Source organism: Lithobates pipiens, unplaced genomic scaffold (genome assembly GCF_037356315.1).
Source record: "Lithobates pipiens isolate NorthernLeopardFrog02 unplaced genomic scaffold, aLitPip1_a1.2 Scaffold_8, whole genome shotgun sequence".
Taxonomy (NCBI): domain Eukaryota; kingdom Metazoa; phylum Chordata; class Amphibia; order Anura; family Ranidae; genus Lithobates; species Lithobates pipiens.
In genome coordinates, this window is record NW_027507903.1 from 18,902,478 (window position 1) to 18,930,397 (window position 27,920).

The 27,920-nt window shown below is 43.6% G+C and overlaps 1 protein-coding gene across 1 annotated transcript in view; it reads left to right on the forward strand.

Moving 5' to 3' along the window:
* Positions 1–20,678, forward strand: part of LOC143961085 (insulin-like growth factor 1 receptor) — a 294,645-nt gene extending 273,967 nt beyond the window's left edge. The window contains exon 21 of the mRNA XM_077470236.1: positions 16,066–20,678. Within this exon, the coding sequence (XP_077326362.1) occupies positions 16,066–16,432 (367 nt within the window). The 3' untranslated portion in view covers positions 16,433–20,678. The remainder of the gene's footprint in view (positions 1–16,065) is intronic.
* The last annotated feature ends 7,242 nt before the right edge of the window (positions 20,679–27,920 follow it).

Here is a 27,920-nt window from a genome sequence, read left to right on the forward strand (position 1 = left end):
TTATAAATTTAGGCCACTATATTCTGCTGCATAGTTTTTGGTAAAAAATTCCCAATAAGCGTATATTGATTGGTTTAAACATTATAGCATGTACAAACTATTGGATAAATAATGTTTTTTCTTTTTTTAATTTTTAATACTTGGAATGGTGGCGACCAGCGACTTTTATAACAGGACTGCGATATTGCGGTGGACAATCTGATGCTGCATACACACGGCCGGAATTTCCGATGGAAACAGTCCGATGGGAGCTTTTCATCGGATTTTCCGACCGTGTGTATGCCCATCGGTCTTTTTCTGTCGGCATTTCCGACGGTCTTTAGATTGAGAGCCTGTTCTTAATTTTTTCCCCACGGAAAACCTTTTCTATCAAATTTTTCGATCATGTGTATGCAATTCCGACGCATGCTCGGAAACAATTTGACGCATGCGTGGAAGCATTAAACTTCCCTTTTTATTGTGCCGTCGAACGTGTTTGTATGTCGCGGTGTTATTGACCATCGGAATTTGGTGTAGGCAAGACAGTTTGAGCGAAATTCCGTTGGAATTCTGACGGGAAAACCATCAGAGCTTTTTCTGACGAGAAATCCAATCTTGTGTACACGGCATGACGCTTTTGACACTTTGTGGGAACCAGTGACACTAATAAAAGTGATCAGAGCAAAAAAATATACACTGTCACTGTACTAATGACACTGTCTAGGAGGGGATTTACATCTAGGGCGATCAAATGGTTGTCTAGCTGGTGTTTCTGTGTTAACTGTATGCTGCTTTCATTAAGGGATGTGCTGGATTTTATTCCATGCTTTGGAGGGAAACAAATTCCATCACATCCCAGCTGACAGGACAGAGCTGTGCTCTGTCTCCTTGACGATCGGTGGGTGTCAGCGGTCATCCATTGGCTGGCATAATCTGATTGGCTTGTGCTGTGTCTAATCACAGCACAAGCTTTGGGCGCCTGTGTGCGTGCGCCCCCTACCCGGAAGTGCACAGGGAGAGACACTTTTCCGCCGTATAAGGGCATTATGCGATCAGCAAGTGGTTAAAAATACAGTACAAACAATAAGAAACCATTAGATCCCCTCAAACCTTAAAAAAGAGGCGCTTCCATCTTAACCCGGTCTTCCTTCCAGGGATCACAAACTCCCACTGTGAGAGTGGCTGGAGCTGCAATAATGTCACTCCAGCGCATGGGCGCAGGACCCGCCTTTTACAGCACAGGACTGTGAAGGAACGGCACTGGTATGCCGTTCCTTCAGTGCGCATGCACTGGTGCATATTTAGAAGATATTTACAGTACCTAGGGGTAAAAAATCATGCATAGGAGTTTACTTCCACGTAACTATTTAGAGCACTGAAATTATTCTCTCTGGAGAAGAGACACTTGAGAGGGGATATGATTTCAATATACAAATACCGTACTGGTGACCCCACAATGGGGATAAAACTTTTTTTCGCGGGAGGGAGTTTAACAAGACAGGTGACCACTCACGTAGAGGATTCTTTACTGTTAGAGCGGCAAGGATGTGGAATTCCCTTCCACAGGCGGTGGTCTCAGCGGGGGGAGCATCGTTAGTTTCAAGAAAACGATCAGATCAGCACCTGAATGACCGCAATATACAGGGATATACAATGTAATACTGACATATAATCACACAGAAGTTGGACTTGATAGAATTGTGTCTTTTTTTTCAGCCTCACCTACTATGTAAGTACATATCTGGTCAAATGCAAAATCTGCATAGGTGTCCCAGTCCCTCCGATGATGGCAAATCACGGCCACTGGAGGAGATGTAGAGGCGGTCCGCCTCCAAGCTGACATCACTTCGGCCCTATAACCACAGTGGTCCCGGTACTTCTCCTCCAGCAGCTGTGATTTGCCACCCTCATCGGCTTGACCACGACACTATGGTGTCACTATTGGTGACAGGTTCTCTTTTTAATGAGACATGCGGGGTGTCTTTTGGCCTCCTCTGGGCTCCGCTGAATGTATTGCAATGCAGATCGCATTGCAATACATTCCTTCCCGCGTATGCTAGTCAGGGGGAACGTGACGGAGTGACCCAGAAGTCACGTCGTACACATCGATTTCCTGGTCAACGACAAGAAGGGGGAGGAGAGCGGACATGTCTGCTCTCCTTCCTCCCCTCCACCCGCCGGCACCCGCCGTGTTGGTCCCGGGCCCATAGATGAGTGAGCGTGGGGGGAACTAGGCAGTTCCTATCTCTGATCTATTGTGCGTGTCCTCCCATTATTTGCAAGGAACCTTGTTACATTGTAGCTACCAGTGGTGACCCGTGCGTTGTGGGTCATTTTTGCTATTTTCAAACTGAGGTTCCTCCCTGCCAATCAGCAGGCAGGTCAGTGAGACCTGTCTCCCAATTGATCAAAGCATTAGGCAATCCTATTGGATGCCTAATGCTGTGGCAGCAGAGAAGACGAGCAGAGACAGGAGCTGCAGCTGCCACTTCCCACCGACGAGAGCCACCGAGGAGGAGAGCCCTGACCCCTGTGACTCCAGGAGAGGAGCAGTGAGTGCCGCCGGACCGGCCGCATGCGTGTGAGGGGCGTAGGTTGGGTTTAGGGAAGTGACAAGGGGCTGCATATACCGGCACAAGTGGCTGCTAGGGATGAGCTCTGGCGTGTTCACACAGCCCACGTGCAGAGCCCGCCAGGAAGTCTGCGCTGTGCTAATCACAGGCAGTGAGGCATTGTCCCGATATATGGCTGCAGAGATCGGGAAATGTCTCACTGCCTGTGATCAGCGCAGTGCCGACTTCCTGGCTCTGCCTGTGGGCTGTGCGAACATGCCGGAGCTCATCCCTAGTGGCTGCGATTGATGGGGCACAAGTGGCTGCGCTTGATGGGGCACAAGTGGCTGCGCTTGATGGGGCACAAGTGGCTGCGCTTGATGGGGCACAAGTGGCTGCGCTTGATGGGGCACAAGTGGCTGCGCTTGATGGGGCACAAGTGGCTGCGCATGATGGGGCACAAGTGGCTGCGCATGATGGGGCACAAGTGGCTGCGCATGATGGGGCACAAGTGGCTGCGCATGATGGGGCACAAGTGGCTGCGCATGATGGGGCACAAGTGGCTGCGCATGATGGGGCACAAGTGGCTGCGCATGATGGGGCACAAGTGGCTGCGCTTGATGGGGCACAAGTGGCTGCGCTTGATGGGGCACAAGTGGCTGCGCTTGATGGGGCACAAGTGGCTGCGCTTGATGGGGCACAAGTGGCTGCGCTTGATGGGGCACAAGTGGCTGCGCTTGATGGGGCACAAGTGGCTGCGCTTGATGGGGCACAAGTGGCTGCGCATGATGGGGCACAAGTGGCTGCGCATGATGGGGCACAAGTGGCTGCGCATGATGGGGCACAAGTGGCTACCTTATGATTAGCGCAGCGCAGTGCCGACTTCCTGGCTCTGCATGTGGGCTGTGCGAACACGCCGGACCTCATCCCTAGTGGCTGCGTTTGATGGGCACAAGTGGCTGCGTTTGATGGGCACAGTGAGGCTGCAATTGATGGAGGGGGTTCAGTATTTTTCAGTTTGTTTGCGCCCCCCAAAAAATTTTGAGCACCAGCCACCACTTGTAGCTACCTTATGTAAACTTATGAAGTCGTTTTAATTGCTGATCATTGACGTAAGATTAGGAAACGTCCGTGTTTTCTGGGCAATGCTTAAACATCCCCCTGGGTTTTGTATGAGTTTTTATTTTTTATTTTATTTTTTTACTTTATAGGTTCCCCTTTTTGACTATGAAAGCAAATCTTCTACTCCCCCCCTCCTCCCCTCCGACAGCAAACTGTCACCAGAGCTTAGACAAAAAAAATAAAAAATAAAAAAGGCCCACCAGACCGCGCGCTCGCTGCCTGCAAAACATGTTTGTTTCTTTTTGAGCTCTCTGAGCATCACTGGATGTTTCTAAAGAGGCCGGCGAGAGGGGGGCAGCCATCTGACTTGGATGTCCTTTTGCAGAACTCTTCCAAAGCACGGGCCACCCTTTATGATCAGTTGTGGGGGATTCTGCGGCTGCGGAGAAGATCGTATTGCCCTTATTTTTGGACCGCTCTTAGTCATGCGACATAAATGTACGATTCATAGTTTGCTATAGTAACTGAGCTAACAACAGCGATGGCTGAATACTCAAGCAGGGGCGGCCTTGTCTCAGCATGCATCTGCTGCTGGTGACCTTGAGTGGTTTTCTTGCTTATTGCCGGAATATCTGCCGGGTTGAAAGTTGATGGTATTTAGACGTTTTAACGCCAAGTTGGTGCAAAGCCTGGTTTGCTGCCAAGCCTCTCTTACTCCATTTATAGGTGCGATCCTTTTATAGGGTTGTAGTTCTTTCAATTCCTGTCCCAGAGATGGATAGAAAGTGCAGGAAAATCACTTAAAGGGTAACTCCACTTTCGTGTGGGGGAGGGGGGGGGGACATAAAGAAAAAATAATATAGCGTATACAATTGTGACACAAATCATATTGTAATTGAATGTTATTAACCACTTCCAGCCCAAGGACGTCCTATGACATCCTGGACTTTCAGTGGGAATATCTGAATGATGGGTGCAGCTATAGGGGCGTCATTCAGACATCCTTGTTTTCAGCCGGCGATTCTGTGCACCATAAGAATGATCATAGCGCCAGTTCCGCCGCTTGATCGTTCTTACAGACGACGGGAGGGGACATCCCACCCCCGCTGCCATATGGTGCTTCTCTGGGCTCTCCCTTACCATCGGGGGGGGGGGGGGGCCTGGAGAAAGAATCGGCCGCAGCTGGATGACGACCATAGAGATTTTCGGTGACCGAATGGTCCCCAGTCTTCTCTATGATCATCGGAGCCCCGGGGGCGCGACATTATGACGTCACGTCCGGGCCGTGGACATAAGCATGAGATCGTGGATTTTTTTTTTTTTTTTTTACGATCTCATGTTTTCCAGCCTGGAGGAGAGATGTGGGGTCTTATTGACCCCACATGTCTCCATAAAGAGAACCTGTCACATAGATTCCTATTACAAGGGATGTTTACATTCCTTGTAATAGGAATAAAAGTGATAAAAAAAAAAAAATAATAAAGTAAAATAAAAAAAATTATTTTAAACGCCCCTGTTACCGGTAGCTCGCGCTCAGAAGCGAGCGCACACGTAAGTCTCGCCCACATATGTAATCGCTCTTCAAACCACACATGTGAGCTATCGCCGTGTGCATTCGAGCGCAAGCAACAATTCTAGCACTAGACCTCCTCTGTAACTGTAAACCTGCAACATTTAAAAAAAAATAAAAAATTTAACGCATTACCTATGGAGATTTTTTAAGTACCGAAGTTTGGCGACATTCCATGATTGTGCACAATTTTAAAGCTCGACATGTTGGGTATCTATTAACTCGGTATAACATCATCTTTTACATTATACAAAAAAATTGGGCTAACTTTACTGTTTTGTTATTTTTTTAAAATCGTGAAACTGTTTTTTTTTTACCCCCCAAAAAAGCGCTTGAAAAATTGTTGCGCAAATACAGTGCGAGATAAAAAGTTGCAACAACCGCCGTTTTATTCCCTAGGGCAGTGATGGCGAACCTTGGCACCCCAGATGTTTTGGAACTACATTTCCCATGATGCTCCAGTACACTGCAGAGTGCCAGAGCATCATGGGAAATGTAGTTCCAAAACATCTGGGGTGCCAAGGTTCGCCATCACTGCCCTAGGGTGTCTGCTAATATATATATATATATATATTTTTTTTTTTTTTTTTTTTTAATATAATTATTGTTTGGGGGTTCTGAGTAATTTTCTAGCAAAAAAAAAAAATTCAGATTTTTACATGTAGGAGAGGAGTGCCAGAATAGGCCTGGTATGGAAGTGGTTAAAAATGACCTTTCGTGTTCCATCTGCAGTGCTGTAATTTTCTGTAAATGCAATATGGCAATCTGGAGGCGTTCTGTACACAGTGTGTGTACAGAACACCCTCCAGAAACCTCATTTGCCACTTGTGTGATTGGCTCACTGATTTTTTATTTTTTTTCCGGAAGTCTGCACTAAGATACAAGTCAGGTTTCTGGCACCCCCTGCAACAAAAGTGTAATTTTTGGTGAGATACTCCCAATAGGAACACATCTAAAGGGATGCCGACCCTGCCACTTTCCTCATTAGAGTCCTGCAAGTGAAGCAGCTGATTGATACTTATGAAACCACTCCCATTAGGTTCACTTTTCACATGGACACAGACAAACACACAGGGATTTCTTAAAAATAACAAAAGATAGGAATCTGCAACAATCCTTGTAATGTACAGAGATCACCCAGAGGGGAATGTGTTTTCCCAACAAAAGTAGCGTTATGCTTTTTAAAGTGATTGTGAACAATCGCATTGTAAAACAACCCATTCAGTTTAAGCACTTCTCATCTCGCCCATTGTAATATGACACCCGCAGAGTCCCTCTCCAATCCTGGGCGGGCGTGATATGATGTCCTCGGCTTCCGGTGTTGTAGGGATCCGCTGCGTCACTCGGGAGCCAATGTGCGTGGCCGCGATGTCTGCCGGGCACCCGCGATTGCTAGTCTCAGAGCAGGAATGTGGATCGGTGTGCGTAAACACACAGATCCACATCCTGTCAGGGGAGAGGAGACCGATGGTGTGTTCCTAGTTTATAGGAACACCGATCAGTCTCCTTCCCTAGTCAGTCCCATCCACAGTTGGAATCACTCCCTAGGTAACACATTTAATCCCTTGATCACCCCCTAGTGTTAACCCCTTCCCTGTCAGTGATATTTACACAGTAATAAGTGCATATTTATAGCACTGATCGCTGTATAATTGACAATGGTCCCAAAATAGTGTCAAAAGTGTCAGATGTGTCTGCCGTAATTTCGCACTCCTGATAAAAATCGCAGATCGCCACCATTACTAGTAAAAAAAATAAACAATAAAAAAAATAAAATAATAAAAATGCCATAAATCAATAACCTATTTTGTAGGCGCTATAACTTTTGCACAATCCAATACCAAAAATATGCAGAAGAATACATATGGGCCTAAAAAATGTGTTTAAAAATTGTTTCATTTATTATAGCAAAAAGTAAAAAATATTATTTATTTATTTATTTATTTTTTCAAAATTGTCGCTTTTCTTTTATTTATAGCGCAAAAAAATAAAAATCGCAGAGGTGATCAAATACCACCAAAAGAAAGCTCTATTTGTGCACGACCGCGCAATTGTTATTCAAAATGTTACAGTGCTGAAAGCTGAAAATTGGCCTGGGCAGGAAGGGGGGTGAAAATGCCCAGTATTAAAGTGGTTAAAATAGAAAGGAAAGGCAAACATTTGTGTATAGATAAAAAAAAAAAAAGGGGGGGGGGGGGGGAGAGTATTTATAATTTTATATATATATATATATATATATATATATATATATATATAAAATATATATATATTTTTTTTAAGAAGTGATCACATTCCCTCTGCTTTCAGCTGCAGAGGGGCTCATGCACACAGGATGTTTAAAAACTGCTAGCGGTAAGGAAAAAGCAGTGTTAAAAATGCACTTTTAGCTGCATGAATAGCATCTATGCACATCTTTTTGAGCGTTAGCCTTTACAAGCATTTTTACAGTAAACACACTCCCCAAAATGTAAAAAAGCCAAACAAGATAAAAGCTTGTTACATCTTTGAGCTGCGTTTAGCAGCGTTTTGCGTTTTTACAGCCAAACAACCTCTGCTCCTGGAAGCACTGGCAGTCCTTTTTTTTTTTTTTTTTTTTTTTTTTTTACGGCACCTAGACACTTATGCCTTCAAAATCCTCTGAACGTTTGTGTACATTGACACGTAGGCTAACATGCATGAGCCCTAGGAGCTTGGGGAGGAGAAACAACAGCACATTGATCGTCTCAGTGAATGGCTGTGAGGGGGGGGGGGGGGGGGGGTCAGGACAAGTCTGATTATTGGAGGAGTTTACTCTGAGTCCACTTTTTGACTTATACCTACGGGTAAGTCTATAATAAGCTTACCTGTAGGTACAGCGAATATCTACTAAATCTGCACCGTTTAGGAGACTTTTACTTTAGTAGCAGCCAGTGGCATCACTGACGTGTGCGCACTGACCTCTGAATGGATGGTGCCATCTACTCACAGCTCTGCTCCGCAATCCATGACTGCCGTGCGGAGTCATGTCACCTCGGGTCAGCCATTCCTGGCACTTTTAATTTACAAGTTGAAATCAGTATGATTTGCTAGAAAATTACTTATAACCTCCAAACATGATACCTTTTTTTTTTTTTTTTTTTTTTTTTTTTAAATTAGCAGAGACCCAAGACCTAGGGGAATAAAATGGAGATTGTTGCAATTTTTTGTGTCACACCGTATTTGCGCAGCGGTTTTGCAAATGCAATTTTTTTGGAAAGAATACATTTTAATATGTGGGTGTATATATATATATATATATATATATATATATATATATCAATCAGTTTTTTTGTAAAATGTAAAAGCTGATGATATGCTGAATAAATTAATCCCTAACATGTCGCACTTTAAAATTGCGCCCGCTCGTGAAATGGCGACAAACTACGCTACTTCAACATCTCCATAGGCGACCTTTTAAATGCCTTTTACAGGTTACCAGTTCAGAGTTACGGAAGAGGTCTAGCACCAGAATTATTGCTCTCGCTCAAATGTTCGCAGTGATACCTCACATGTGTGGTGCAAATACTGTTTCCATATGTGTGCGCGGCTTGCGTATGCGCTCCCTTCTGCATGCGAGCACGGAGGGTTGGGGTGTATTCCTTTTTTTTTTTTTTTTTTTTTTTTTTTTTTATTTACTCCTGTCCCTTTTTATTTAGTTTTTTTTTTTTTTTATCACTTTTATTCCTGTTACAAGAAATGTAATAGAAATAAGGATGACCGGTTTCTCTTTATGAAGAGATCTGGGGTCAAAAAGACCCCAGATCTCTTCTTTACCTTTTAAAAGCAAAAGAACAAAAAAACAAAACAATTTGCCAAGACAAGATGGTAGAGCAGCTTTATGATAAATACAGCACAATAAATGATAAAGAAGACCATAATACTAATGCTTGTTTAACCACTTAAATACCGGGCACTTTTGCCTCTTCCTGCCCAGGCCAATTTTCAGCTTTCAGCGCTGTCACACTTTGAATGACAATTGCGCGGTCATACAACACTGTACACTAACTAAATTTTTATAATTTTCTTCCCACAAACTGAAAAAAAAAAAAAGTTTTTCTTTGTTTCGGCTATAAAATTTTGTTTTCTCCTTCACTCACAGGCACCAATGAGGAGGCTTTGATATGTTGACTTGATGGGCACTGACAGGCGGCACTGATGGGCACTGACAGGCGGCACTCATGGGCACTGACAGGCGGCACTGATGGGCACTAGAGACCCTAGACGGCTGAGATGGGCTGTGACGGTGGCTGGGATGGGCTGTGACGGTGGCTGGGATGGGCTGTGACGGTGGCTGGGATGGGCAGTGACGGTGGCTGGGATGGGCAGTGACGGTGGCTGGGATGGGCAGTGACGGTGGCTGGGATGGGCAGTGGCGGCGGCTGGGATGGGCAGTGACCGGCGGCTGGGATGGGCAGTGACCGGCGGCTGGGATGGGCAGTGACCGGCGGCTGGGATGGGCAGTGACCGGCGGCTGGGATGGGCAGTGACCGGCGGCTGGGATGGGCAGTGACCGGCGGCTGGGATGGGCAGTGACCGGCGGCTGGGATGGGCAGTGACCGGCGGCACTGAAGGGGTTCTGACGGGCGGCACTGAAGGGGTTCTGACGGGCGGCACTGAAGGGGTTCTGACGGGCGGCACTGAAGGGGTTCTGACGGGCGGCACTGAAGGGGTTCTGACGGGCGGCACTGAAGGGGTTCTGACGGGCGGCACTGAAGGGGTTCTGACGGGCGGCACTGAAGGGGTTCTGACGGGCGGCACTGAAGGGGTTCTGACGGGCGGCACTGAAGGGGTTCTGACGGGCGGCACTGAAGGGGTTCTGACGGGCGGCACTGAAGGGGTTCTGACGGGCGGCACTGTAGGGCACTCTGTCAGAGGCTTCTTACCACGATCGGAGATGCGGCGTGTCACTGTCATGCCGCACTCGCAAATCACCGTGCCGCGCGCCCTGCCATGTTGTTCTCAATCTGCTATGGGCGGAAGTGGTTAATAAGCTGGCTATATATGGATCAAAATGTGTCCGGTTCAGCAGGGACCAGCCAAGATTCGATCCATGTATGGGCAGGCTGAGTGTACATCAAACAAATTCAAAGAAAATTTTTCGGCTCAACTTACCGACCAGCCTGCAACCAACTGAATTATCCTGTCTAACAGTATGCATTAAAAACAGGGGTTTTGTTTGCGCACATTTGCAAATACATGCGTAAGCTGCAGAGCCACTTCACAGCACCCCAGTATTATCTGCCTAACCCTATACATTTTAAGAGCTTCCATGGCAGAAGCACATGTATAATAATGGATAGGTAGAGGGCAGCTGAGCCTGGAGGGAGCCCATAGCACAATGGCAGCTAAGGCGTCCTGTGTGCCCCCCTCACCAGTATTCCAACAGTACTAGGCTGAGTGTACCCAGGTCGATCCATCGATCAGCGGCCTGCAGAACACAATAGCTCTGCAGCAGGGATTCCCTCAGTGTTGATGTGGGAATTGAACGATTAGGAAATCGAATCATCTATAGGGCTGTCTTAAAATGCTTGGCCGTAGCCAACGACGAGTTGGCTTTTGTCTTCTAGCACTAGACTAATGACCGCTAAAATAATTGGCCTACATTGACAAAATGGCCACCACGTTCTTATAGATGTAGCCACAGTGAGCTTGTCGTAAAGGTATTTTTGTTTCAACTTTTAATAATTTGATTGAACAGTACCGTATATACTCGAGTATAGGCTGAGTTTTTCCAGCACCCCCCCCCCCCCCCCCTCGAGTAAGGGTGCCCATCTGCAGATGTACCTGTGATAACTAAAACAGTGTGTGCCTCCCACTGTGTTATGCGGTCTGTTTAGTGGCCGTCCATTGTAACAAAGCCCCGCCTCCTCCTCCTCGTCCGTGATAGACAGAACACTGATACAATGCTGGGAAACTGAATCTGTGTTTTGTCTATCGCAGACGAGGAGGAGGCGGGGCTTTGTTACAATAAACGGCCACCGAACAGACTGCATGACACAGCGGGAGGCACCCGCTGTTTTAGTTATCACAGGTACAGCTGCAGATGGGCACTGATGATACGGGTGGGCACAGTGAGGCTGCAGATGGGCACAGTGAGGCTGCAGATGGGCACAGTGAGGCTGCAGATGGGCACAGTGAGGCTGCAGATGGGCACTGATGATACAGGTGGGCACAGTGAGGCTGTAGATGGGCACTGATACAGGTGGGCACAGTGAGGCTGCAGATGGGCACTGATACAGGTGGGCACAGTGAGGCTGCAGATGGGCACTGATACAGGTGGGCACAGTGAGGCTGCAGATGGGCACTGATACAGGTGGGCACAGTGAGGCTGCAGATGGGCACTAATGATGCAAGTGGGCACAGTGAGGCTGCAGATGGGCACTAATGATGCAAGTGGGCACAGTGAGGCTGCAGATGGGCACTAATGATGCAAGTGGGCACAGTGAGGCTGCAGATGGGCACTGATATAGGTGAGCACAGTGAGGCTGCAGATGGGCACTGATATAGGTGAGCACAGTGAGGCTGCAGATGGGCACTGATGATACAGGTGGGCACAGTGAGGCTGCTAATGGGCACTGATACAGGTGGGCACAATAAGGGTGCAGATGGGCACTGTTTACCCAGTAGCTGCTGCATTTCGCACCCTAGGCTTATACTCAAGTCAATACGCTTTCCCAGTTTTTTTGTGGTAAAATTAGGTGCCTCGGCTTATATGTGGGTTGGCCTATACTTGAGTATATACGGTACTTTTTATCACACATTGAGCCTTATGCACACTTGGTAGAATGTGCACCTTGGTCGTTTTTATATCTAGATCTCCTTTAACAACATTTCACCTTCTGTCCTTTTTACAAATGTACGAGAGGGTGAAAGCAATCTCCATCCTCCCAAGCATGTGTTATTGGGGAGGGGGCCAGGGGGTCTGGTGTGCTTGTGTGCACATGATTCCTTTCCCCTGTTCAGGAGGCAGCTCCTTGAGATTCAGTAAACAAGGTATTAAATCCACACGGGAGGGGAAGAGGGGGGATTAAAAAGTCTTCCATTTATGGCAAGAGCTGGAAGCATGGTCAGTGCGGAATGGCTCGGAGAGCGTCAAGTGACAGGGCTCTGTGTACACGTCAGACGTCTGGCTTCCCAGCTCAGCCTTGTTTTCCCAATGTGGACCCCAAGTGAAGGGGCCAGGAGGGTACAGGAGAGATCCTGTGTGCAGCACAGACTCTTACAGGAAAACAGATCACTGACGGGAACATTTTGGATGTAGATCATGGCGACTGTCCTTTTTTTCCTTCAAGTTAATCAATAAATGGCTGTTAGCGAGCAAACCCAATGCCTACAGCCCAAGACCTTTACACTAAAACACGTTGTGATAATTAGTAGCATTTTATAGGAATACATTTTTATTTATTTTTTCAGTTAGAAGAGATCCTTTAGGAATTCTGCCATCACACTGGCATTGTGAACGTGTTTGTCAGTAAATACCTGAAATGTCATATTTGCTTCCTACAGTGTTATTAATACGTAATGTGTCACCCGTTTATAGCAAACCAGTCATTTTATCTATAAAAATATAACCTGTTAGTTTGCGCTGCAGTGCAATCCATAGGAGGAAAATGAAATTTGTTAAAACACGGACTGTCGTGCTCGCAACCTTGGTAGATCAATACAAATAGGAATTTGGGACAGGCCTAACCAGGCTAAATGCGGTTTGATTTTCATTCAAAGATTCACATGGGAATTGAAAAATCATTTTGCGATGTGGATGGGGGAATCCTTCCTGCCTAGTCGGTGTATTCTGAGAGCAGGAAGTCGTCCCCCCTAAGAATACATTGATCAGTGTGTCCGGCAGCACTGTTCAATCAGAAGAGACCAGAAAAGCTTGTTGTAGAGAAGTCGATCGGTAGACTGACTTCTGTACAACCAGCCTTGCCTATTCATGGATTGAAATGTATCCGTTCCCTGCTGAACCGAATGATTTTTTGATTCATGTGTGGCCACCTTAAGCTTATTTACTAGACCAGTGATCTCCAAGCTGCGGCCCGTGGCCTGAATATGGCCTTTGCCTTTATCCAGGCCCCTGGGCACTATTCCTCCCACTGACACCAATGATGAGGCACCATTCTTTACACTGACACCAACAGTGGGGCACTAGTCCTCCCAGTGACGCCGCTGATGGGGCGCTAGTCCTCCCAGTGACGCCGCTGATGGGGCGCTAGTGCTCCCAGTGACGCCGCTGATGGGGCGCTAGTCCTCCCAGTGACGTCGCTGATGGGGCGCTAGTGCTCCCAGTGACGCCGCTGATGGGGAGCTAGTCCTCCCAGTGACGTCGCTGATGGGGCGCTAGTGCTCCCAGTGACGCCGCTGATGGGGCGCTAGTGGTCCCAGTGACGCCGCTGATGGGGCGCTAGTGGTCCCAGTGACGCCGCTGATGGGGCGCTAGTGGTCCCAGTGACGCCGCTGATGGGGCGCTAGTGGTCCCAGTGACGCCGCTGATGGGGCGCTAGTGGTCCCAGTGACGCCGCTGATGGGGCGCTAGTGGTCCCAGTGACGCCGCTGATGGGGCGCTAGTGGTCCCAGTGACGCCGCTGATGGGGCGCTAGTGGTCCCAGTGACGCCGCTGATGGGGCGCTAGGGGTCCCAGTGACGCCGCTGATGGGGCGCTAGGGGTCCCAGTGACGCCGCTGATGGGGCGCTAGTGGTCCCAGTGACGCCGCTGATGGGGCGCTAGTGGTCCCAGTGACGCCGCTGATGGGGCACTAGTGGTCCCAGTGACGCCGCTGATGGGGCACTAGTGGTCCCAGTGACGCCGCTGATGGGGCACTAGTGGTCCCAGTGACGCCGCTGATGGGGCACTAGTGGTCCCAGTGACGCCGCTGATGGGGCACTAGTGGTCCCAGTGACGCCGCTGATGGGGCACTAGTGGTCCCAGTGACGCCGCTGATGGGGCACTAGTGGTCCCAGTGACGCCGCTGATGGGGCACTAGTGGTCCCAGTGACGCCGCTGATGGGGCACTAGTGGTCCCAGTGACGCCGCTGATGGGGCACTAGTGGTCCCAGTGACGCCGCTGATGGGGCACTAGTGGTCCCAGTGACGCCGCTGATGGGGCACTAGTGGTCCCAGTGACGCCGCTGATGGGGCACTAGTGGTCTCAGTGACGCCGCTGATGGGGGCACTAGTCCTCCCAGTGACGCCACTGATGGGGGCACTAGTCCTCCCAGTGACGCCACTGATGGGGGCACTAGTCCTCCCAGTGACGCCACTGATGGGGGCACTAGTCCTCCCAGTGACGCCACTGATGGGGGCACTAGTCCTCCCAGTGACGCCACTGATGGGGCACTAGTCCTCCCAGTGACGCCACTGATGGGGCACTAGTCCTCCCAGTGACACCACTATATATATATATATATATATATATATATATATATATATATATATATATATATATAATGATATGATCTTTTGAGGTAGGAAGCTCACCTGCATGTCAGTAATGCTACGCGGATTTGCTACTGAGCTACTCTACATTTGATTGTACTACGCCAGACTGTAACTATATTTGATGTGCAATGGCACCCCTGGTGCCTTCATTATCTTGTATATTGCTGGATATGTTATTTTTCTTTACAAATAAAGAATTTGAAAGAAAAAAAAGAAGAAAGTTTAAAATATATAGTTTTTTGTGTTTGTTTTTTAAATTGTTGATCTTTGTTGTTTATAGTGCAAAAAAATAAAAACCACAGGTGATCAAATACCACCAAAATAAAGCTCTATTTGTGTGGGAAAAAAGGACATACATTTTTTTTTTGGGTACTGCATCGCACCACCGCGCAATTGTTAAAGTAACAGTGCCATATTGCAAAAAATGGCCTGATCATGAAGGGGGTAAAACCTTCTGGCGGTCAAGTGGTTAAAGCAATCTACTGAGCTAGCCAGAACCACCTCTGGAAGGGAGTCTATTCCACATTTTCACAGCTCTTACTGTGAAGAAACCTTTCCATATTTGGAGATGAAATCTCTCTTCCTCCAGATGTAGAGAGTGCCCCCTTGTCCTCTGTGATGACCTTAAGGTGAATAACGCAACACCAAGTTCACTATATGGATCACTTATGTATTTGTACATGGAGATCATACCCCCCCTATGTATTTGTACATAGAGATCATATCCCCCCTTATGTATTTGTACATAGAGATCATATCCCCCCTTATGTATTTGTACATGGAGATCATATCCCCCCTTATGTATTTGTACATGGAGATCATATCCCCCCTTATGTATTTATACATGTTGATCCTATCACCCCCTACGTATGTGTACATGGAGATCATATCCCCCCTACATATTTGTACATGGAGATCATATCCCCCCTACATATTTGTACATGGAGATCATATCCCCCCTTATGTATTTGTACATGGAGATCATACCCCCCCCCCTATGTATTTGTACATGGTGATCATATCCCCCCCTATGTATTTGTACATGGTGATCATATCCCCCCTTATGTATTTGTACATGGAGATCATATCCCCCTTATGTATTTGTACATGGAGATCATACCCCCCTATGTATTTGTACATGGTGATCATATCCCCCCCTTATGTATTTGTACATGGAGATCATACCCCCCCTATGTATTTGTACATGGTGATCATATCCCCCCTTATGTATTTGTACATGGTGATCATATCCCCCTTAATCTCCTCTCCTCAGAGAATAAATTCAGTTCCTCTAATCTTCAAAACTAAAATCTGAGTTAGAAAAAAAATGTTCCCGCTCTATTAGATATTCATATATAAATGTGTCGGCCTAATTCACAGAATTATGTGAATGTATTATATTGTTTTGTAATATTTTTCTTACTTTTTTTTTTTTTTTTTCCCCCTAGGTTTGAGTTGATGCGCATGTGCTGGCAGTACAACCCTAAGATGAGACCTTCTTTCCTGGAGATCATCAGCAGCATTAAAGACGAGCTTGATCCAAACTTCAGGGAGGTGTCCTTCTTTTACAGCGAAGAGAACAAACCGCCGGACACGGAAGAGCTAGACCTGGAGGCAGAGAACATGGAAAGCATTCCATTGGACCCGTCGTGTACCATGCAGACATCAGAACACCACGTGGGGCACAAGGCAGAAAACGGTCCCGGCGTCGTTGTCCTCAGGGCAAGCTTTGACGAGAGACAACCCTACGCACACATGAATGGGGGGCGCAAGAACGAGAGGGCGCTACCTCTGCCACAGTCCTCAGCCTGCTGATCCAGGCTTGTGGTCTGACGGAACACTTGTGGAAACACAGCCCCCCCTTGTGTTTACCTGTAGGACATAACCCACAGGAGGCTTCCTCCAAAAAAAAAAAAAAGAAAAAATCAGTGCAAACACTAATCCACTTTCTGTCTTTTTTTTGTTTGACTTCAGCCTCCTGGCTGAGTTAGCACTGGTGTACTTGCTTATGGATGGATCTTGTACGTCAGACCAGTGCCCCAACTTTTGCGCCTGTGTGACACGGTAAGTGTGTACTTGCTCTTGCACACAACAAGGCTGAAAGCACTTATTTTGCATCGTTTGGGCCATATGGAAACAAACTACTTTTCACTTTTGGCTCACTATAAAAAAAAATATATAAAAAAAAAAAGACACATTTAAGAAAGGTAAAGCATATTGCAACCCTGACGTCTATTTAATTCTGCCAGTCTTTGCCAAATAGATATTTTTTTTTTTTTTTTTTTTTTTTTACAGCATGGACAGTTCGGATGTATGAAGTCACTTTTCATATCGCAAAGCCCATGCACATCTTGATCCTTTTTTTTTTTTTTCTTTTTCCTCCTCATCCAATGGGGGACGCCTTTTTATGGAGTAACCATCTTTTTTTTTTTGAGGCGGAAATGGTCTTGCTTTTGTGTGCATGGAAATAACATATATTCAGAGCAAACGTAATATATGTTATAAACATGATCTGGACGAACCCAGCAAGAAGTCTGTTACAAACGTGGATGACTTAAGCCGCAATTTTCAGGAGATCACCGGAAGAAACGGTATAACGGATCTTTTTTTTTTTTGCAGAAGGTTTTCTTTATTGTAAGGGAAGAAGAAAAAAAAAATGCGTCGGCCAGTTGGCATTCTGGAATCGCGTGCTGGAATGTTCTAGAACAGACTCACCTGCAATTGCCAGCTGTCTCCACATCTACCTGAAGTTACTATTTTGGGCCTCATATATACAAGTACATCATTTGGCGGGGGAGGGGGGGGGGAGAGAGAATGGGTAGAGTGGGATTTTCTTTCTTGCTAAGACTTTTGTAGAAGGTCCTTACAGTTCAATGTGAGGTCATAGCGTCATTTACATACGCATTTTGTGTCCCTTTTATAACTTTTTTATGGTTCAGATATTCATCTATGTCTGTACAGAAAAGGCTGCTATTTTTTTCTTTATCTTTTTTGTGTATTTAATCTATGATAGAAAAAAAAAAAAAAAAAAAATGAAAAAAAGCACCTTCAGGTCTACTCTTCCATCTCCTCGTGTTCTATAAATTTGCTTCTTGTTTCCCTAAGGCTTACACACACACTCAAACACACACTCAAACACACACACACACACCTACACAAAAGAAAAATAGTTATATGTACAAGAGGCTTCCATTGGATGGAATGGGAGACTTTAATGGATCGCAAGGTGACGCGCTGTTTCTACACTTATATGAATAAGCCCCCCCCCAATTGTGTCATATGATTCCCGACATTGTACACCTCCCATGAATGAACTTGTAGAGGTAGCCATTTAATTGTTTATTGCCTTTTATGTGTGGCATGATTTTGTTTTGTTTTTTATTTTATTTTTTTATTATTTTTTTTATTTTATTTGTGCTTCATAGTAGTGTAAAACCAAGTGTTTAGAGAAGGGTGGTGGTGCAGACAAAGTATCTCAAGATACAGTGTAATTATTGTCCCTTTTTATTTTTTATTTTTTTATTTTTTATCTCCTCACACAGCTATCATTTTTGTTATGTTGCAATGCGTCAAATAACTCAGGTCAAAAAACAAAACTGACAATGAAAAAAAAAAAAAAAAAAGATCATCACACAGTCTCATATTAACGCTGTTTATCCTTCCTAGCATCAGAGCCAGAGCCTGTCCGCTTGGCTGTGGTCACAGGACAGCTTGCATGTTTTTCCATCTATCTCTCCTGTATGTGTACTTTGTGTGCGCGTGTGTGGTTTCATTCTTGGATACAGCACCAAGCTTTAAGTCTCGATGTCTATTTTGGAAGCTATTTTTTTTTTTTTTTTTCATTAGCCTACCTGAAGAAGAAGAAAAAACAAACAAAAAATACAAAAACAAAAAAACCCTTCCATCCCAAGGACAAATTGTCGCACAGACCAAATTCTTTTGAAACCAAATGCATTCTTGTGACTCTTATCGCAGTCCAGTAAACCCATCTTGTGGTGCCTTTTTGCAACTGCATACAAAATGTTCAAACTTTAAGCAGAGGCATTATAAAAAAAAAAAAAAAAAAAAATTCAACGGCAATCTTTATTTTTTTTTAATCTTTGTAAAATCCCAGTTTACGAAATTTCTGCATTTGTTAATCCCTTATGCTGCGTCATTGTTTAGGAAGTGAAGAGCGTATGTACCATGGCGGCAGATCTTTTATTAGGAGCAATGATGAGAGGTTCTAACCCCTACTCGCTAAATCTTAATGGATTTGGTTGGATTAAGCTATATAACTATAACCTGGTTGGCCGTGCTATTCTTAAACTAGAGTTATAGTGTACAAAAGTGCCAAGTTGGTGCAATGGACACTTATTTTAACTATATAATGAGTGAAGATTTAGTTATCTGCAAAAATGTTATATTCAAAGAAGGAACCCGTTAAAGCGGAACTAAACCCATTCATTTAACATTGCCGGGAATGCTGACTTTCCCATTGGCTTGTGCTCTCAACCAAACCGTCGAACCATAAAATGGCTGGTGTCATATCTGGTCACTTGTGCAGCACCATGGCAGTTGCAGATCAGAGAGAGGCTAAGATGGCAGCTTCCCTTCCTGAAAAGTATAGGAGGGGGGTTAGTTCCCGCCTTAAGCCTAGTTCACACGGGCCGGATGTCTGGCAACAGACATCAGGCCTGTGTGTATGGCAGCCGGTTCCACAGAAGCTGGCCAAACTTTTAGACGAGCATGCTGGAAAACCAGCATCCGACTAGCTCCTAACCAAAGTGTTCTGGCAGGGGGGCATCTGACCTAAGCTGTCAGTTTTGGGTTGAACGAAAAAAAAAACCTGATAGTGTGTACTAGGCTTAAGATGGCAGCTTCATTCCCTGAAAAGTATAGGGGGTGGTCAGTTCCGCCTTAACTTAAACAGGTATGGGCGTGTTGACCTTTAATAATATGGCTGCCGGAGGAGTTTTTGTTGTTATTATTATTATTATTATTATTATTATATTTATATCATTGGGAATTGAAGGACACTACAACCATGTGATTTTTTTTTTTTGGTAACTCTAAGGCCTTGCCGATATTTTTCAAGCACTTATAAATCCCCATCCCTTCTCATTGCTGACTACTGTTATCAAGACTTGACCTTAATCAACATTTAGACCAAAACTTATTTATTTCTTTTTTTTTTAACCTTAATGAAACTGAACAAGGCTTATAAACTTAATTTATTTTTTGTGAGGGAAGATCTGTCTCTGCCTCTTGCCCATTACAGGTTCTCCCTTGCGTTCTTCAATGCTTCACTTGGCGAATAGAAGGATCGAATTGCCAACCATGACTTGGGAAAGATCTTCATTCTACAACCCATTGTTAAAGTGGAAGTAAACCTATCAATTTAACAGTTTCAAAAGACAGTTACATTCCCGGCACATGCCGGGAATGTAACTCGCATTGGTTGTGCTCTCAACCAAACTGCCAAACCATCCAATAGCTGGTGTCATAACTGATCACGTGTAGCATAATGGCAGTTGAAGAGTAAACAGAGGCATAAGGTGGCAACTTCCTTGGCTGAAAACAATAGGAGAGCTTACTTCCACTTTAAGTGCAGATAGCAGCCAACCACATCCGGCCTCTTCAGTTTATTAGTACTTAAAGTACTCATAGATAGCACATGCCTCTCTCCCGATGCAGCCATTTATGGCCAGGTCAGGTTTTGACCTCCTGTTGGATTGCCCTCAGACACTAATGGCTGACACTGTTAGAGGGATATAGTGGCCTGGCAGGTTGGAGAACCTTGTATGATCAACCAAAATAAATTGGTGTCACCAGCGAAGGCCCAATAGGCATTAACATGAACCCATGGCCAAACTGTGTGCTTATGTTTGAGGTTGTAGTGGCCAAGATGTATCTAAGTGGTCAGATTTTGCCTGCTCATCCAACCGCCCCCTGCCCCCCCCCCTTATGTCTGTGACCGCCCTTTGTAGTAATATGAGGGTTGGAATCTGGTTTGAGGCTATTGCTGCTCCTCACCATTAGGTAATATAAATTCTTTGCTTTGGAGTGGAAGGGTTTTTTTTTTTTCCGTGTAGGATTTCTTTTTTTTTTTTCTTTCTTTCTTTCTTTTTCTTTCTTTATTTATTGTTCTTGTTGATTTTGGTCACTGTTAAATGCCCCAACACATATAAATATTTTTTGCGATGTGGTTTTTTTTTTTTTTTTTGTAAATGACAGGGGACAGTTTTCAATATTTTTCCCAAACATTTATCTACCTCACTCTTTATTTTTTATAAGTGTAAATATCTATATATAAAAATATATATATAAATATATATAAAAAAAAAAAAAAAATGATACATCTCGCATTTCTCAGCAGTTGACAATAAACCATAGAACCGGTAACCTCATACACTATTCAAACCACAAATGCTGTTACTGAGAGGAGGGAGAGGCAATCTGCCATTCCAATTTGTTGGGGGTATGTTAGGGGTGCAAGCTCTCTTATAGCATACTGCATGTTTGTTGTTCATGATTTGGGTGTGACCTAATCAACTCTGCCAAAGTCAAGGTTTTTTAATGGTTGCTTTGTTGTACACCAAACTAGTGAACTTTTCAGCACTCTTGACTGCTGCTGTATTGCATCTCCCACAATACTCACATTGTGAGAGTTCTCAAAGGCTGCCTATTCTTTGCAGATATTTTGATGACCCCCGTTGGCTAAACAGCGGGAATTGTGAAGGACTATGTTACATGGCAAAAAAAAAAAACCTCAAGGACTTAATATGTTCCTGCTTCTTGGTTTAAGGGCTGAAGGATTTAATTTCCTGGACATTATGGAAATTACATGCATTACTGCTATGTAGTATATCTATTTCGATTTATACATCAACAGAAAAACCTTACAATCAACCATTGCCCCTCGTAATCCAGGTCAACCTTCAGCTCTCCAGCTGTTGCTTGTCGTTATGGTAGAAAATAAATGCTGCTTTTCTAGAGAGGCCTTACAGCTGGGAACCTTCTATGCAAGTTACACATCCAGTCAGCTGGTAGGGACCTAAAAATTAAATCCAAACCCACAATCTGCATCCCAAAGGGGTGTTCATGGACACGTGATGGAGCGTTCAATCTTGCCTTTTTTCAACTGGATTGACTGAGAATCTCGTGTCTATTGGAGGTGCCAGAGACCCTCAGCCAACAGATCCAGGGAAAACAGTGATCATTCCTGTTGAGACTTACACACCATCTTTTGTTCCCTTGATAAACGGCTTTGGAGGTGTCTGTAGTGGCTCTTTCCCCCCCCCTCCCTCCATTGCATAGATATGTATCGTTGACTTGTCCAACTGTGCATGTTTATGGACCCATTGGCTCAGAGACAACCTGGTGTGTGGTCAGATTGTAAGTGCACATCTCACCTCCCTAGTATGTCTGTGGCCGGCCAAACTCTTAGCAATACTCATTGACTGTACTCAATGGATTGTTATTTTCATAATTCCTCCATAGATGGCATTGTCACCCTTAAGTGTTAATGTTGCCATACATTGGTGTAGTAACTATAAATTAAATTGTTTTCCATAGTGTGATTCTTTGTAAAGGGTTTTAGGACTAGAAATGAGAATAAAATGCACCTAATTTTTCTGATTTCATAAATGACCTCTTGACATGGAGATGTCCTCTCCCCCCTCTCTCTGTCGCACATACTGCTAAAACAGGTTTCTGAAATCTCAATCAACCATGAGGGTTTTGTCAAAGAAAACCATATTGTGTGTATGTATTTTTCTTGTAATGTATAAATGGTTTACCAATTTCTACTCGCAAAGTATACTTTCCATTGGAATATGAGAGGTTTTTGCTGATTAGTTGCTGCCGTAATATTAATATGTTGCCCAGATCTGGATACACCATTATTTAAACTATTCAACAACCTTATTCACTCCTACTGGGTTTGAAGCAAACAAATCCACAATGGAGTTAAAGGGTCAATACACAGAAAAGTTTAGGCATCTGTTTGCATTCTATTAGGCGCAGAATGTAGAAAAACTTGTGCGACAATGGAATCAGTCAGGTTTTAAGTTTTCAATGAGACGAGCAATTTTGTTGGTCGACTTGGGTTTGGTTTACTAAAACTGGAGAGTACAAAATTTGGTGCAGCTCGGCATAGAAACCAATCCGCTTCCCTTTTTCTTTTTTCTTTTTTTTTTTTTGGTAAAAGCTTAATTGAACAAGATGAAGATAGAAGCCGATGGAATCAGTCAGGTTTTAAGTTTTCAATGAGACAAGCAATTTTGTTGGTCGACTTGGGTTTGGTTTACTAAAACTGGAGAGTACAAAATTTGGAGCAGCTCGGCATAGAAACCAATCCGCTTCCCTTTTTCTTTTTTTTTTTCTTTTTTTTTTGGTAAAAGCTTAATTGAACAAGATGAAGATAGAAGCCGATTGGCTACCATGCACAGCTACACCAGATTTTGGACTCTCCAGTTTTAGTAAGTCAAACCCTTTGAGACGAGAGCTCCACTATGGTTAATTTTTGTTTTTATATATCATTCCATCGGGAATCATGATGGAATGGGACTCCACTAAGGTGAAGCCCTTTGTGTGGCATGTTTTTAACGAATCTGTACCCAGAAAAAGCACACTAAAATATTTACATATTCTGAACAAGCAACAAAAGTAAGTTGAAACAAGCCATTAGTCATCTCTGCAGCTATAGGCATTTTGGGGAAACTAAGTTCACATCCAACTGAATAGAGAGGCTGCATGAACTCACGTGGACAACAATACATACACAGTCTAAAAATATTTTTTATTACAAAAATCAGTTAAAATATACAAAAAGTATTCGCCCCAAAGAAAGACACTTAAAATTGTTCTCTATTTAGTGAATATTAGCATAGCGATACCAAGAGTTTAATCTCATGGTCTATCACACACAGTTTATCCATATCTTCTCAACATGTTTCATGGCAATAGCCACTTCCTCAGGAGTATTAATATATAGATAATTCTACTCTCTAAAATACCCCTGAGGAAGCGGCTATTGCAGCGAAACATGTTGAGAAGATATGGATAAACTCTGTGATAGTCCGTGAGATTCAACTCTTAGTATCGCTATGCTATATCCACCAAATAAAGAGCAGTTTTAAGTGTCTTTGAGCACATAATTATTGTATGTTTTTAGACTATGTATGTGGTGTTGTCCACATGAGTACCATTAAAGTCCATGCAGCCTCTAAATTCAACTTTTTCCACGTAATGATTTCAGGACAAAGGTACTTTTAGGTATCGTATCATCATTTTTATTGGCACAGAATTAAAATAAAGTTCACAGCAAAGGCATTAAAATCTTAGCGCTTTTCTGAGAGCAGAATCTTGGTAGACTACCAGCCCTCTTATGTAAACAACCAGCGGGTGTCTCTAAGCTCTTAGAAACTTACTGAAACTTCGGGGTCTTTTTCTTAAGGGGGTCTTCAAAGTGACATTAAATCCTAATTTTTTAACCCTAACATTGGTGAGATTTACCTTAAGTAATGCCTCCCACCACTTGATTCATGCCATCCCAGCAGCACTTGGGCCACTACCTGCTGCCTCCGTGATTTCTTATACAGTGTCCGACAACGCCCTTGCACGCATGCTTTCCCTGACATTGCCTAGAGTGGTAAGCCACTCCTCCCCCCTCCTGTGTGCAAGCGCCTCTAGTCTTCACTAGATTGTGCTCTCTACCTTACCGGGAAGTTTGAGGAACCAGTACTCTACGGTGGGGCGAGCAGCAGAGATAGGGCGTAGAATCATTTATAAGTATTTGGGGCATGTTACGCTGATTGCAAGCGGTGGCAGCTGAATAAAGGCTTGGCTTCAAGTTCTTTTACCGAATATGTAAATCGTTTAATGCCAATATACTTGGAGACACATGCACGTTAACCATTGGTTTAATCATTCAGGCTCCATTCACACTTATATGACACCAAAGTTGCGCAGACTTTGGAGTACAACTTTGACGCAACTTTGGATGGGTGCAACTTGGATACGACTTTGGCTTTGGCCAGTGATAATAACAGCTGTTGCATTGTATAACATTCGGGTATGACTTTCATGCAACTTTTGAGGGTTAACATTGAAGTCTATGGCCCTCAAGTTGCGTAAGTCAGACCAAAGTAGTGCATGAACTACTTTTAACCACTAGCCGCCCGCCCACTTTCATATGACGGTGGGACGAGGCAGCTCTCGTTCTGGGCCGCCGTCATATGACGTGATCTCCTTCCCGGGCCACTGGGGGGGGGGGGCGCGTGCACCCGCTGCATCACTGGGGACCTGATGCGCGTACCCGGCGGCCGTGATGTCCGCTGGGCACCCACGATTGCCCAGTAACTGAGCAGGACCGTGGATCTGTGTGTGTTAACACACAGATCCACGTCCTGTCAGAGGAGAGGAGACCGATGGTGTGTCCCTTGTACATAGGGACACCGATCGGTCACCTCCCGCAGTCAGTCCCCTCCCCCCACAGTTAGAATCACTCCCAGGACACACATTTAACCCCCTCGATCACCCCCTAGTGTTAGTCCCTTCCCTGCCAGTCACATTTACACAGTAATCAATGCTTTTTCATAGCACGGATCGCTGTATAAATGTGAATGGTCCCAAAAATGGGTCAAAAGTGCGCGATATGTCCGCTGCAATATCGCAGTCACGATAAAAAATCGCAGGTTGCCGCCATTACTAACAAAATAATAAAAATGCTATAAATTTATCCCCTATTTTGTAGACGCTATAACTTTTGCAGGTTGCCGCCATTACTAACAAAATAATAAAAATGCTATAAATTTATCCCCTATTTTGTAGACGCTATAACTTTTGCGCAAACCAATCAATATACGCTTATTGCGATTTTTTTATTTTATTTATTTTTTTACCAAAAATATGCAGAAGAATACATATCGGCCTAAACTGAGCAAAAAAATATGTTTTTAAAAAAAAAAGAATATTTAAACAAATATTGTGTTTTTTCAAACTTGTCCCTCTTCTTTTGTTTATAGCGCAAGGAATAAAAAACCGAAGAAGTGATCAAATACCGCCAAAAGAAAGCTCTATTTGTGGGGGGGGGGGGAAATGATCAAAATTTAATTTTGGGTACAGTGTAGCATGCCCACGTAATTGTCATTCAAAGTGCGACAGCGCTGAAAGCTGAAAAATGGCCTGGGCAGGAATGGGGGGTGTTCATGCCTGGTAGGCAAGCAGTTAAAGTTGCTGCAACTGTAAGTCGCACATATGCGATCGGTTATCATTGGAAAACATGGAGAACGACTTGCTGCGTGCCTTCGATGTCCAAAGTTGCGGGACAAGTCGCACAAGTGTGAATGGAGCCTCAGTCGCATTAAGACCAGTGATCCACTGATATGACATTAATGACACTATGTTGGTTTATATTACTGCTGGGAGAGAGGAATGCTGTGCTTTCCAAGTATAAATATTACAGTGCGCCTCAATCGCATGTGAGATGATGTACTTATAGTTTTGCTTCTGTTTAAAAAATAATAATAAAATGTCCACCAGTTTTGACCAACATCACATTTAAAAAAAAAATAAAAAAATCACATGTCACATGAAATGTAAAAATCACATAAAAATATATATTAGAAAAAAAAAAAAGTAAATTTATAAGTGTGATCATTCTAAAGCCATGTTAATGTTTTTTTTTGTTTACCCAGGCATGTAGAGCGTAGAGCATGCCCCGCTTATCTCCCAGCCGTGTGCAAACTGCAATAGAATTTTACATCTGTCCTCGGAGGTCAGGTTAAGCTCTCTTTGGGGCCCCTAGTTGCTATGGTAACCTCTTTTTGGTCCCACAAATTCTGTATGGTACAGATGTGTGGTGCACAATTATATTGTGCAGCCAACGGCAGACGGACTCGAGTACAATAGTGAGATCAAGTTTCTAACGTGCATGGGGAAAAAAAACAAAAAAACAATCCCTATCACTATAGATCAGATTTATTCCTTCAGCTATGATTATATTAAAGAGCAATCACACAAATATTATACAATGTGAGAATAGCAATATATTTCTGCATCCTGCATGTTAATTGGGGATTCTTATTATTACCATCCATGTTCTGCCCTTCATTTTGTAAGCTGATCATGCCAGTGGAAAAAAAAAAAATACAGGTGGGGCAAATATGACCATTTTATTACTAATAAAAAAATTTTAGTTAAAAAAAAATAAAAAAAATTGCAGGATTTTGCCAGTGCAATACAGGTAGGACTTTATGCCCATGCTCAATACAAATAAAAATTCTCAGATTAAAAAAATGCAGGTAGGACTTTATGCCCATGCTTAATACTAATAAAAACTATTGGATTAAAAAAAATGTGCAAGTAGGAATTTATGCCCATGTTTGATAATAAAAACTATTGGAACAAAAAAAAATGCAAGCAAGCTGCCCATGATTTATTAGTATTAAACATGAGCATAAATTCCTACCTGCACATTTTTTAATCCAATCGTTTTTATTATTATTAAACATGGGCATTAATATTAAACACGGGCATAAAGTTCTACCTGCATTTTTTTTTTTATCCAATATTAATACTAATAAAAAGGCTTGAATAATAAAAAAAATGCAAGTAGGATGCCCATGTTTAATATTAATAAAAACTCTTGGATAAAATAAAAATGCAGGTAGGACTTTATGGCCATGTTTAATAATAATAAAAACTCTTGGATTAGAAAATGTGCAAGTAGGACTTTATGCCCATGTTTAATACTAATAAAACAAGGGCATATTTTTTAGTTACAATCGTTTTTATTATTATCAAGCATGGGCATAAAGTCCTACTTGCACATTGTTTTAATCCGAGAGTTTTTGTTAATATTAAACATGGGCACCCTACTTGCATTTTTTTTCATCCAAGAGTTTTTATTAGTCTTAATATTAATAAAAACTCTTGGAATAAAAAAAAAAAAAAAAGTGCAAGTAGGGCTTTATGCCCATGTTTAATACTAATAAAAATCCTTAGAATAACAAAAATACAAGTAAGATGCCCATGTTTTATTAGTATTAAACATGGGAATCCTACTTGCATTTTTTTTTTCATCCAAGAGTTTTTATTAGTCTTCATATTAATAAAAACTATTGGAATAAAAAAAAGTGCAAGTATTACTTTATGCTTATGTTTAATACAAATAAAAACCCTTAGAATAACAAAAATGCAACTAAGATGCCCATGTTTTATTAGTATTAAACATGGGAATCCTACTTGCATTTTTTTTTAATTCAAAGAGATTTTTTTTTATTCGTATTAAACATGGGAATCCTACGTGCATTATTAT